This window comes from Ahaetulla prasina, chromosome 6, assembly GCF_028640845.1.
Source record: "Ahaetulla prasina isolate Xishuangbanna chromosome 6, ASM2864084v1, whole genome shotgun sequence".
Lineage (NCBI taxonomy): Eukaryota > Metazoa > Chordata > Lepidosauria > Squamata > Colubridae > Ahaetulla > Ahaetulla prasina.
The window spans coordinates 103,662,880-103,675,953 of NC_080544.1; the positions used below are offsets into that span (position 1 = coordinate 103,662,880).

The 13,074-nt window shown below is 44.7% G+C and overlaps 1 protein-coding gene across 1 annotated transcript in view; it reads right to left on the reverse strand.

Annotated features, from left to right (window-relative positions):
• Positions 1–13,074, reverse strand: part of MCF2L2 (MCF.2 cell line derived transforming sequence-like 2) — a 297,446-nt gene that overhangs the window by 196,555 nt on the left and 87,817 nt on the right. The window contains exon 3 of the mRNA XM_058187136.1: positions 7,414–7,528. Coding sequence (XP_058043119.1) covers positions 7,414–7,528 — 115 coding nt within the window. The remainder of the gene's footprint in view (positions 1–7,413; positions 7,529–13,074) is intronic.

A 13,074-nucleotide genomic window follows, 5' to 3' on the forward strand; every position in this document is an offset into this window, starting at 1 on the left:
AGGGAGAAGCAAAGAGGCCAGGTGAGGACAAGCTTTTTCTAAAATCTGCGGGCCAGGAGCAAAAAAAAAATCGTGCCAGCCCCTTACATGGGGAGGCTGTGCCTCTTTTTTAAAAAAAGGAAAAAAAATTCACATTCACGCAGGTTCAGAAATCTGAGAAACAATCTGAGAAACAAGCAGTGCACTCTCCTTATGGATGGATGATTGCAGAATTCGTAAGCAGAACCTGGGTTTCTGTGCTAGCAGTTGACGCTAGGATCTAACCAGGGGTGAAATCCAGCAGGTTCTGACAGATTCTGGAGAACCGATAGAGGAAGTTTTGAGCAGTTCAGAGAACCGGTAGTGGAAGTTTTGAGTAGTTCAGAGAACTGGCAAATACCACCTCTGGCTGGCCCCAGAGTGGGCTGGGAATGGAGATTTTGCAATATCCTTCCCCTGCCACGCCCACCAAGCCACACCCACAGAACCAGTAGTAAAAAAAATGGATTTCACCACTGGAATGGAGATTTTGCAGTATCCTTCCCCCAGGAGTGGGGTGGGAATGGGGATTTTGCAGTATTCTTCCCCTGCCACACCCACCAAGCCACACCCACAGAACCGGTAGTAAAAAAAAATTGGATTTCACCACTGGATCTAATCCTGGGACCTCTTTCACAAGTTCATTGTATTTGGAAGAAACCAACCCCTCCCTCATTTTATGAAGAATGTTACCGAAGGTTTGAAATTCTCTCCCCCACATAGGTTGTCCTCGACTTACGACCACAATTGAGCCCCAACATTTCTGTTGCTGAGTGAGGCTTTCGTTCAGCGAATTTTGTCCCACGTTACAGTGTTTCCTGCCACAGTTGTTAAGTGAATCTCACTGCACTTGATAGGTTAGTAACCCAGCTGTTAAGTGAATCTGGCTTCCCTCCATTGTCTGGGCTTGTCAGAACGTCACAAAAAGGGATCAGCTGACACACACCCCTGGGACACTTCAACCGTCATAAAGATGAGTCAGTTGCCGAGCTTCTGAATTTTGATTATGTGAATATGGGGATGCTTACAATGGTCATAAGTGTGAAAAATGGTCATAATCGCTTTTTTCGGTGCTGTGGTAGGTTCAAACGGTCACTAAAGGAATTATTGAGTCTGTCATTTGCACCTCTATAACTGTCTGGTTCGGTTTTGCAACCCAACAAGACAAACACAGACTTCAGAGGATAATTAGAACTGCAGAAAAAATAATTGCTACCAACCTGCCTTCCATTGAGGACCTGTATACTGCACGAATCAAGAAGAGGGCCGTGAAAATATTTACAGACTCCTCGCATCCAGGACATAAACTGTTTCAACTCCTACCCTCAAAACGACGCTATAGAGCACTGCACACCAGAACAACTAGACACAAGAACAGTTTTTTCCCGAAGGCCATCACTCTGCTAAACAAATAATTCCATCAACACTGTCAAACTATTTACTGAATCTGCACTACTATTAATCTTCTCATAGTTCCCATCACCAATCTCTTTCCATTTATGACTGTATGACTATAACTTGTTGCTGGCAATCCTTATGATTTATATTGATATATTGACCATCAATTGTGTTGTAAATGTTGTACCTTGATGAACGTATCTTTTTTTTTTTATGTACACTGAGAGCATATGCACCAAGACAAATTCCTTGTGTGTCCAATCACACTTGGCCAATAAAAATTCTATTCTATTCTATTCTATTCTATTGTAAGTTATGGACTACCTATATCACAGGGAACATGAAGGAATAAGTTCTAACAGGGCTTCCAAACCCAGGTTAAAAACCCCACACAATCTCTAGGATGACATGAGGATGCTGCAGTGATCATTAAGTGTGAAAAATGGTCATAAGTCACTTTTTCAATGCCGTTGTAACTTTGAATAGTCACTAAATAAACGGTCGTAAGGTGAGAACTACCTGTGCTGTCCTTGGTACTTGTAATGTGGATTGTTGTTTTTACTGATTGCCAACAGAGGAGGACAACTAAGAATTCAAGAGGCATAATTTCAAGAGTCTAAAACTACCAGAGAAATTTCTTAGCCCTTTGTCTTGATGTTTAAAGGGTCCAAAGACATTTTCAGAAATCAAAAGGATGCTGCAATTTCGTCTTTGCTACATGCCACCAGCAAAATATATGCAAAGAATTAAACATAAAACAGAATGTATCTTTTCTTTTATGTACGCTGAGAGCCTATGCACCAAGACAAATTCCTTGTGTATCCAATCACACTTGGCCAATAAAAAATTCTATTCTATTCTATTCTAAATTGGGGAAGTGACCTGGAACTCAGAGTCATAGAATCATAAAATAGTAAAAGATGGAATGATTAATTGGAGATAGTCTAATGATTGTTTCTTAACCTTGTTTCTCCTAACTAACAGGAAGCAGCAGGTGAAGCTAAGCAGAATCACATCTGATACCTGTACAATTAGCACAGGGGAGCCCCAAGGCTGTGTGCTCTCTCCACTTCTCTTCTCTCTGTATACCAATGACTGCATCTCTAACGATCCACCTGTTAAACTACCGAAGTTCACAGATGACACAACAGTGATCGTTCTCATTCGAGACAATGATGAATCCGCATACAGACGGGAGGTTGAACGACTAGCCTTTTGGTACGACTGGAACAATCTGGAACTGAACACACTCAAAACTGTAGAAATGGTGGTAGACTTTAGGAGAAACCCTTCCATACTTCCAACTCTTACAATATTAGACAACACAGTATCAACAGTAGAAACCTTCAAATTTCTAGGTTCTACCATATTGCAAGATCTAAAATGGACAGCTAACATCAAAAACATCATAAAAAAGCACAACAAAGAATGTTCTTTCTGCGCCAACTCAGAAAGCTCAAATTGCCCAAGGAGCTGCTGATCCAGTTCTACAGAGGAATTATTGAATCTGTCAACTGCACCTCTACAACTGTCTGGTTTGGTTCTGCAACCCAACAAGAAAGACACAGAGTTCAGAGGATAATTAGAACTGCAGAAAAAACATTTGCTACCAACCTGCCTTCCATGAGGACCTGTATACTGCATCAGTCAAAAAGAGGGCTGTGAAAATATTTACAGACCCCTCGCATCCTGGACATAAACTGTTTCAACTCCTACCCTCAAAACGACGCTATAGAGCACTGTACACCAGAACAACTAGACACAAGAACAGTTTCTTCTCGAACGCCATCACTCTGCTCAACAAATAATTCCCTCAACACTGTCAAACTATTACTACATCCACACTACTATTAATCTTCTCGTCGTTCCCATCACCCATCTCCTTCCACTTATGACTGTATGAATGTAACTTTGTTTCTTGTATCCTTATGATTTATATTGATACTGATTATTTCCTGATTGCTTATTTGTACGCTATGACTATCATTAAGTGTTGTACCTTAGAACTGTTGATGAACTTATCTTGTCTTTTTATGTATACTGAGAGCATATGCACCTAAGACAAATTCATTGTGTGTCCAATCACACTTGGCCAATAAAAAAATCTATTCTATTCTATTCTATTCTATTCTATTCTATTCTATTCTATTCTATTCTATTCTATTCGTAACTTTTAAGATGTGTGGAATTCAACTCTCAGAATTCCTTAGTCAATATATGTTAAGAGGTGTGGACTTCAACTCTCAGAATTCCCCAGCCAGCTTGCTTGAAGTTATATGAACTTCAGCCCCCAGAATTCCCTAGCCAGCATGCTTGAAGGTAAGTGGACTTCTCCTCCCAGAATTCCTCAGCCAGTATGTTGAAGATGGCTGGACTTCAACTCCCAGAATTCCCCAGCCAGCATGCTTCAGGATGAGTAGACCTCAACTCCCAGAATTCACCAACCAGCATGCTTTAAGTTGAGAATGGAACTCAACTCTTAGAATGCTTGCTGGGGAATTCTAGAAGTTAAAATTCACACATTCCTAAGAGGTGTGTAAGGGCCCTGCACAGAAAGAATGATCATTCTGCATTAGCTTGCAAAAGAGTTGGCCATCTTATAGTTTATTGTTTTGGGATGAAGATGTTGTCAAGCCCTTATTTTAGAAATCAGAGGGGAAGATTATAAGGTGAATAACGGATCCAGAGCAATGTTTGGCACAGCAAATAAATAGTGATAGCCTGGGATGTTTTCCTATTTGTACTGAGTGCAGCAAAAATGGGCACAAAGCCCTTGGAATAAGGGTGTGTGTGTATTTTCTTCCCAATAAACATGAAGACGTGTGCGGAAAACCATAGAGTTGAAAGGGGGCCATTTAAGCTATTACAGACAACCGCCAAATTAAAACATCCTCAATGGATGGCTGTCCAGCCTCAACACCTCCAACAAAAGAGATACCATCACTTCCCTGAGTAAGAGATTCTGCTGTTATGGCCCCCACAGCCAGACGTTATCCTAACATGTAATAAGACCCTTCCTTCCATAAGGTAAATCCATTACTCAACTTCCTAGACCGGGATGGGGAACGATGGCCCTTTTATGATTTGTGGACTTCAACTCCCAGAATTCCTGAGCCTGCCGCATCATCGGCATTGACAAAATCGCCATGGGTCAATTGCGAAAGGCAGCTTTACTCGAAACAGCTTACATCCTGCTGTGATTCCTTTAAGACCATCAAACACTCACATTTACTTATCCCAGGATCCTTGGCAAAGACTGGACAGGTAGATAAAAATGCCAAATCCAATCTAAACATCTGACCGACTGTGCAACCAACCAATATGAAATAATTTATTAAACTTATAGTTGGGACAGGTTGGAACAATAACAAAGAAAACGCTGTAGGAAAATAATTAAGTGGATACTACACCATTACTGAGGTTCTGATCTGATTAGAGCTAGGAATTGAGTATCTTAGGAAAAAACAAATTAAAAATATTTGCTCACACAACAATATGCATACAGATAGTCTTCGACTTACGACCACAATTGAGCCCAAAATTTCTGATGCTAAGTGAGACATTTGTTAAGGTGATTTTTGCTCCATAACCTTCCATACCATAGTCGTTAAGTGAATCACTACAATTGTGTTCACCGGCTTCCCCATTGACTTTGCTTGTCAGAATATTATAAAAGGTGATCACATGACCTCACGACACTGAAACCGTCATAAATCTGAGTCAGTTGTCAAGCAGCTGAATTTTGATCATGGGACCATGGGGACGCTGCAGTGGTCGTAAGTATGAAAAATGGTCATAAGTCACTTTTTTCAGTGCTGGTGTAACTTGGAACAGTCACTAAACAAACTGTTGCAAAGTCGAGGACTACCGGGATATCTTGATGTACGTGCATATTTTTAAACATTTCCTTTAATTTATGTTGGAAAACATTTAAAAGAAACAGGATATTATTCTGCACATAAATACAGGAGTATTTTATTCATTTTTAAGATCATGAAAGAAAGGAATAAGTTTCTACACTAGGTTTCTGCGTATCTAGTACCATAATTCTGAGGTATTTTAGGGAATTGTATGTCGGATCTGAACTGAGCAATGATCAGTGAGCCATGTTATGCAATTGGAACGATATTAATTTACAGGAAACTATAACCAGAGAAAGGGACGCGGTGGCTCAGGGGCTAGGAGGTTGAGCTTGTCGATCGAAAGGTCGGCAGCTCAGCGGTTCAAATCCCTAGTGCTGCCGTGTAACGGGGTGAGCTCCCGTTACTTGTCCCAGCTTCTGCCAACCTAGCATTTTCAAAAGTATGTAAAAAATGCAAGTAGAAAAAGTAGGGACCACCTTTGGTGGGAAGGTAACAGCGTTCCATGCGCCTTTGGCATTTAGTCACGCCAGCCACATGACCATGGAGACGTCTTTGGACAGCGCTGGCTCTTCGGCTTTGAAACGGAGATGAGCATCACCCCTTAGAGTCGGCAACGACTAGCATGTATGTGTGAGGGGAACCTTTACCTTTACCTTATAACCAAAGACCAGAGGTGAAATGCTCCCGGTTCAGACCGGTTCACCCGAACCGGTTGTGATGACGGCCGGTGGTTCGGAGAACTGGTAGCGATGGCGGCTCGAGGCTCTGCCCACCCACCCGGTCGTTGTTACTTCCTGGTTTTAACCAGGAAGTAACCTGTTTTTTAGAACGGTTTGCGCATGTGCAGAGGGTTGGCGCATGCATGTGATGCGCGCGGACGGTGCATGCACTTTTGAAGCGGTAAGGAAGATAAGTAGATTTCACTGCTGCCAAAGACACTGGCAAAGACAATTACATCCTACCAAGAGGGCATGTGCTCTCTGGGCATGTTGCTGGAAAAAAATGGGCATTTAAGATGATTAATTTCTTAGTTAAATCAGAAAAAAAATGTGGGAGAAAATACACAGAATATTCTTAACCATCTACACTTCCCCTTTGTGGTCAGTAGATCATAAGATGTTACACAACCACACTGATGTCATCAGTTCTACAAGGGAACATTACATTTTCCAACATGGCACCTGCAGGGCCTAGAAATAATTCTTTATTTTTATTTTATTTGTTCTTACATACTTCATCCTGCTTTTCGTCATTGTCATTGTCCTGTGCTGGGTTTCCTGCCCAAGCCTTTCACTGAGCTAAAGGAAGGTACTTCCTGAAATTTAAACTTTTATTGAGTAATGTGAGCCAAGATTTTGCTGAGTTTCTTTTTGTAGTGGCATCAGCATTTAGGGTAACAGTGGAATGTGCTAAGGATGGAGACGGGATGCCAATTTCTATACTCCTCTATTGATCTGCTAGTGGAAGCCTCATCAGTTCATGGGATGTTTGCTTACCTTGAGCAAAGGTGAGAATGCTTGGAGGAAGAAGGTGAAATTTTGGTGAAGGGTGAAATTAGAGGTTGCATAAAGAGCAGGCAGAGCTGGGAGATGGAGTTAAGTGCATCATCAGCTTAGAATCATCACGCTGCCATAAGCGCTCCAAGTCCAACCCCTCCTGAATTCCATTGATGCCAACTTAGTGTTGAACTTTACTTGACTAGATTCTTGTTTATAGGCTCTTCTGTGGTACAATTTCATGGATGGTCTTGATCCTTTGCAACTGACAGTCATCTTGTACAGGTAGTCCTCGACAGCCAGCGCTGTCCGAAGACGTCTCTGTGGTAATGTGGCTGGCATGACTTAACACCAAAGGCGCACGGAACGCTGTTACCTTCCCACCAAAGGTGGTCCCTATCTTTCTACTTGTATTTTTTACATGCTTTTCAAACTGCTAGGTTGGCAGAAACTGGGACAAATAATGGAAGCTCACCCTGTTACGTGGCACTAGGGATTCGAACCGCTGAACTGCCGACCTTTTGATCAACAGGCTCAGCATCTTAGCTACTGAGCCACTGCGTCCCTTCTTATCCCTGGGGAAAAATAAGGAGTGAAGTCATCTAGGTTCAGAACCAAATCAAAGCTTGAAGACTTACCTGGGAATGCTAGTTAAGTAGGTGACAACGTTCAGAAAATCTTCATCGGGGATCTCACTGAAACCTGGATATTCAGGAAAGGTAATGATTGGTGCCCCATCTTTGCCTCTTCCACCTGCAAGAGAAATTGGTCCTCAGTAGGCAAAAAAAAAAGAAAAAAACCCACTCCAAAGGGCATTGATAAGAGAAAAATCCTCTTTGCTCAGTGCACGCACACAGGTCCTATTTATTTATTTTTGTCAATCATATATAAAATAAAAAGTAAAAGTATAAACATAATTTGGATACATGAAAAGTGTAAGTAAAAAGGAATAGTAAGACAGGGATGGTAGGCACGCGGGTGCACTTATGCACAGCCCCTTATAGACTTCTTAGGAATGGGGTGAGATCAACAGTAGACAGTTTAAGCTTAAAGTTTTGGGGGTTTGGGGAAGAAACTACAGAGTCAGGTAGTGCATTCCAGGCATTGACCACTCTGTTGCTGAAGTCATATTTTTTGCAATCGAGTTTGGAGCAGTTTACCTTGAGTTTGTATCTATTATTTGCTCGTGTATTGTTGTGGTTGAAGCTGAAGTAGTCATTGACAGGTAGGATATTGTAGTAGATAATTTTATGTACTAGGCTTGGGTCAGACTGAAGTCGGCATAGTTCTAAGTTGTCTAAGCCCAAAATTTGGAGTCTGGTGGCAGAAGGTATTTTATTGTGAGCAGAGGAATGGAGGACTCTTCTTTGGAAATATCTCTGGATTCTCTCAATTGTATTTATATGCAGTGCGGGTAGAACTTGGATAGCTACAGGTAGTCCTTGACTTACAATCATTCTTTTAGTGACCGTTTGAAGTTACAGGGGCACTGAAAAGAAGTGACTTAGGACCAATAAAGGAGAATATCTGTAGCTCAGGGTTGAAACGAGTGGCCCTCGGTGTTCTCTGAGCTTGGTTGTTTTCTTGCAGAAGTTGCACTACCCAAGCTAGGTAACGTCATCAGACCAGCACTGATGATGTTTACCTAGTTTGGGTAATGAAAGGTCTGGAAGAAAACAAGCAAGCTCAGAGAGCACCAAGAAACCGTGACTTATAACCATTTTTCACCCTTAGAACCGTCCATGTGGTCACGTGATCAAAATTCAGATGGTTGGTAATTGGTTCATACTTATGACGGTTGCAGTGTCCCGGTGTCACGTGATCGGCTTTTGCGAACTTTGGGCAAGCAAAGTCAACGGGGAAGCCAGATTAATTTAAGAACAGGTTAGTATCTTAACAGCTGCAGTGATTCACTTAATAATTGTGTCACCAGCTTAACCGCTGCAGTGATCTACTTAATAACTGTGGCAAGAAAGATCGTAAAATGGGGCAAAATCCACTTAACAACTGCCTCGCTTAGCAACAGAAATTTTGGACTCAGTTGTGGTCGTTAAGTCCAGGACTACCTGCACGGTATTTGATTAATTATTCCTGCAATCACAATTATTGTTCATCATTGCAGCAACATCTGCACTCAGTGGTGTCACATTAATATTGTTTCCTTTCCAGCTAAAATGCATTATGTACACTTCCGTTTCAAACTAAGGATGCAAACTTAGTGGAGCTGGCAAAATAGAACATGGAATCCTATGGCTGGAAGGAACCTCCGAGGTTTTCTAGTCCAACCCCCTGTCAAGGTAGGAGACTTTATGCCCACCCAGGGAACCCATTAAAGTGCCAGCTTTCTCCCCATCCTGACTTGGTCTTCTGCATCTGGATCATTTAATGCAGGGGTCCCCGAGACCCAGGCTGGAACCGGGCCATGCCTGTTGCTGGCAGAAATGGAGCTACACACGTATGCCTGAGTGCATGTCTCTCTCCTGCAAATGGAGATGCACATACAAGCAGTGGTGGGATGCTGCTGGTTTAACAACCAGTTTGATGATTGTGCATCAAACAGTCTATCAGCTATTCCAGGCTGTGGGGATCACCACCACCCATCGCCACCGTTGACTCCCATCGCTTCTGCCGCCTATTGCTGGCTCTGCGCACCCCATTTTCAGCCTCTGCGCATCCCATTTTTGGCCTCCGAGCACCCTATTTTTGGCCTGTTCCAGGCAGTGGGGATAGGTGGCGGCGGGGATCCCCGCCGTCTGGAATAGGCTGAAAATGGGGCACGTGGAAGCCAAAAACTGTACCCGTGGAGGTTGAAAATAGGGCGCGCAGAGGTGGCGATAGGCGGCAGCAGCGATGGGAGTCAATGGTGGCGACGGGCGGTAGCGATTCCTATAGCCTGGAACAGCTGATTGATGTTATTCTGGGAGGCAGATCCAACCACCGATCAGCTGCTCGTGCCAAATCAGGCTGTGCTGAAGCTGACCAGGCTGCAAGGAGGCAAATTGCTGGGAGGCAGAGGCCGAAGGGTGGGGTCTGGTAGGTGGGTGGGTGGGGCTTCGGCAACATTCGCTGTATAAGACACACAGACATTTCCACCTACTCTTTTGTGTGGGGGGGTAGGGAAGCGCGTCTTATACGCCGAAAAATACAGTATGTGGTATGTAAGGCAAAGAATTTATTGGAAGTTGCAAAAGACTTGTGATGACATACAGAATGGAGTTCCTGTATGGGCACCAGTTAAGCAGGGCAACACCGAGACTTTGGAGTTGCAGCGATGACCTCTGAGGTTGGAGTGGTTGTGGGTGAGCAGTGATAGGAAGTGTGACCAGCCTATTTATAAAATGCAATTGTACTAATCTGAGGTTTTCCTTCCAGGCTGTGATTATGTAACATCCCTTTCTAATGATCCTGCAGTGCAGAGCCGATGCCTCTGGTGTTTATAGGAGAGTCAAGTCGGATAACAATAACCGCAAAATATTGTTGTGCCGAGCAGCTGATATTTCTGCTTTCCCTAACCGGAAAGATTCAGATGGGTTATCTATGGAGATCCAGGTCATGATTGTCCCAAAGGTGCTTTTTCCAAATGGCAACTGGACTTTCTTGGAAGATCTGACTGAAGAAGCTTCTTGGATGAGAATCAAAACATTTTCAAGGACAAAACCACCACCACCACCAAGAACATCCAGTTGTCTTTTGGAAAAGCACCTTGGATTCAGATGGTGTTGTGTCTGCACCCCCCAAGCCAGGCCTTCTGCCAGAAAGTGACTTGGAAAGTGAGGGGGGAGGGCCGTCAGGATTTACCTTGAGAGCACCGGCTTCCCTGGCACAGCTCCAGGAGCCAGAGGCAGGCCAGGTGGAAGAAATAACAAGGCCTCCGTCCCCTGGCCACGCCTCCAGACCCAGCTGATGGCAATCAGGCCTGGCTGGACCCTAGGTTTCGTAGGCAGGAGAGGCAGGAACAACAGAAGCAGGGGTGGGGCAGGCCTAGGAAGTGCTGAGTCATGGAGCCACACTCCACAGGATATAAAGCTGCTGTGCCTCTTCGTAGCAGGCAAATTAACTGCTTAACTAAGAGCTGAAGTACTGTTTGTTCCTGGGTGGCTCATCGGTGTAGAGGGAGATAACTGAGACACTTGGCAGACACTCGCTAGTTTGCTGCCAGAGCTGATAGTGCCGGCTTATTAAACCATCGCTCGGACGGAGGCGAGGCGGGACAGAACAGATGGGTTTTAAGCCAGATGAATGGAGAATTCTGGAAAATGAAGTCTGAGATATTTGCGTAGCACTAAGCTGGGCGGTCAAGAGAACAAACCAAAGGAACTTCAAAGAAATCCGTTTGTAGTTCTCAGCTTGAGGCACAAATAACCAGATTTCAATCATAGTTTGGAGACCTTATGGGAAGATCCAACTCTCTGGAGAAGGCTCTGAGGCTGGGAAAAGTGAAAGGACAGAGAAAAAGAGGACAACCAGCAGCAACATAGAGGGTCATAGCAGTGGTGGGATTCAGCCGGTTCAGGCCAGTTCAGGCGAATCGGTTGTTAAAACTGCTGGCCCCTCCCCTCTCCTTCCAGAAGTCCCCCCACACACCCCTTTTTGGCTCCTAGGTAAGTGCAAGGAGACGTACTAGACCCAAAACGGGGTACTGGGATGTGTGGAGACGCCCCCCCCCCCCACAGCCCGTTTTTGCTCCCACGAAGCTGCGGGAAGGCCTACTAGGCCCAAAATGGGTTGTCGCCCGTTCTTGATCCCGGGGAGGGGGTTGCAGGAGGCTGAGTGCTGCCTGTCACTCCCCCTGGCCACGCCCACCATGGCCATGCCCATCCAGCCACTCATTAGGGCAGAGAACCGGTTGTTAAATGATTTGAATCCCACCATTAAGGTGGTCATAGGTGCACCATCGGAAGACCTGAAGGACAAGATGAAGGACAATTACGAAGCAAATCGGTGTTGAGCGGTTTCTAGGACTATATGGAAGGCAGCTCATGAATCAAATTGGGATGCACATAAACAACAGCAGAGCCCTGGTGGCCCAGTGGCTAGAATGCAGTGTTTCAGGCAAACTCTGCCCACTGCCACGAGTTCGATCCTGACCGGTTCAAGGTTGACACAGCCTTCCATCCTTTCGAGGTCAGTAAAATGAGGACCCAGATTATTTGGGGGCAATAGGCTGATTCGGTAAAAAGCTAAGAGAGGGCTTCAAAGCACTATGGAGTGGTATATACTGTGTTTCCTGTAAATAAGACCCAGTTAAGATCATCAGCCTTCCCGAACTCCATTTTTGCTGGCAAAGGCACTGGGGGCCAGTCCTTCTCTGTTTCTAGGGCAGCCCACGGATTCAGCCCGTGTGTTGTGACTCGTCCTCCCTCCTCTCTTCAGCCGGGCCCCTCCCGTCTCCAACCAGGCCTGTTATCAGACTCCAAGTCTGATAATGAAGATGAACGGCCTGTCATGCCTTCAGCCCCTGCCCCTGGCCCCATGCCCGGAGAGGATGCCAGGAGTGAACAAACAAGCCCGATAAACCTCACTCATACAGCGTATGTTCCTTTGGCTCAGCCGTCAGAGCAGGAAAACAGCTAGGTATTGGAATTGCTCGGGCCTACTCCTTCTGACCCCTCCCTTTCCCAGAAGCTGACAGCAGATCCAGCTGAAGACAATTCAAAGTGGGAGGACCCTCTCTTCCGGAGATCTGAGAGGCGATGCCAGCAAAAGGAGGGGTGGGGCAGGCCTGGATAAATGCTGAGTCATGGAGCCACACCCCACAGCCTATATAAAGGACCTGCTTTTGGCATTCCAACCTTGAGTCAAGCAAAGTCTTATCGAGTTTGCTGATACCGGACCCTATCGCTGAAGTCACAACTTGGACTCTGCCTGCCCTGATAAACCTCGAAGGAACTTGGCAAGCTGCAGAGGCTTCGTTGCCAAGTTTGTCACGGACTTCCTTGACTCGTTCGTCGGAGGGGTGGGTGGGGCACGACACCGTGGGCCTTGAGTTTGATACTCCTGTTCTAGATGAATAATATAATCCTTGCCTGCCAACCATGTTCAAGAACAACTTCCCCCCATGCCTGAAGAGAAAAGTTTTCGAACAGTGTGTGCTACCTGCTCTAACATATGCAGGCGAAACACGGACACACCTCACAATCGATTCAAATGCTATGAATGGTGCAAAGAGCTATGAAAAGATACATCCTCAGCATCACAAGACAAGACCTGCACACGGATTTAGAGCACAACCCAAAATATACAATATCATCAAGTGAGTAAATGAGCTGAAATAGAAATGGGCTGGTCACACAGCAAGA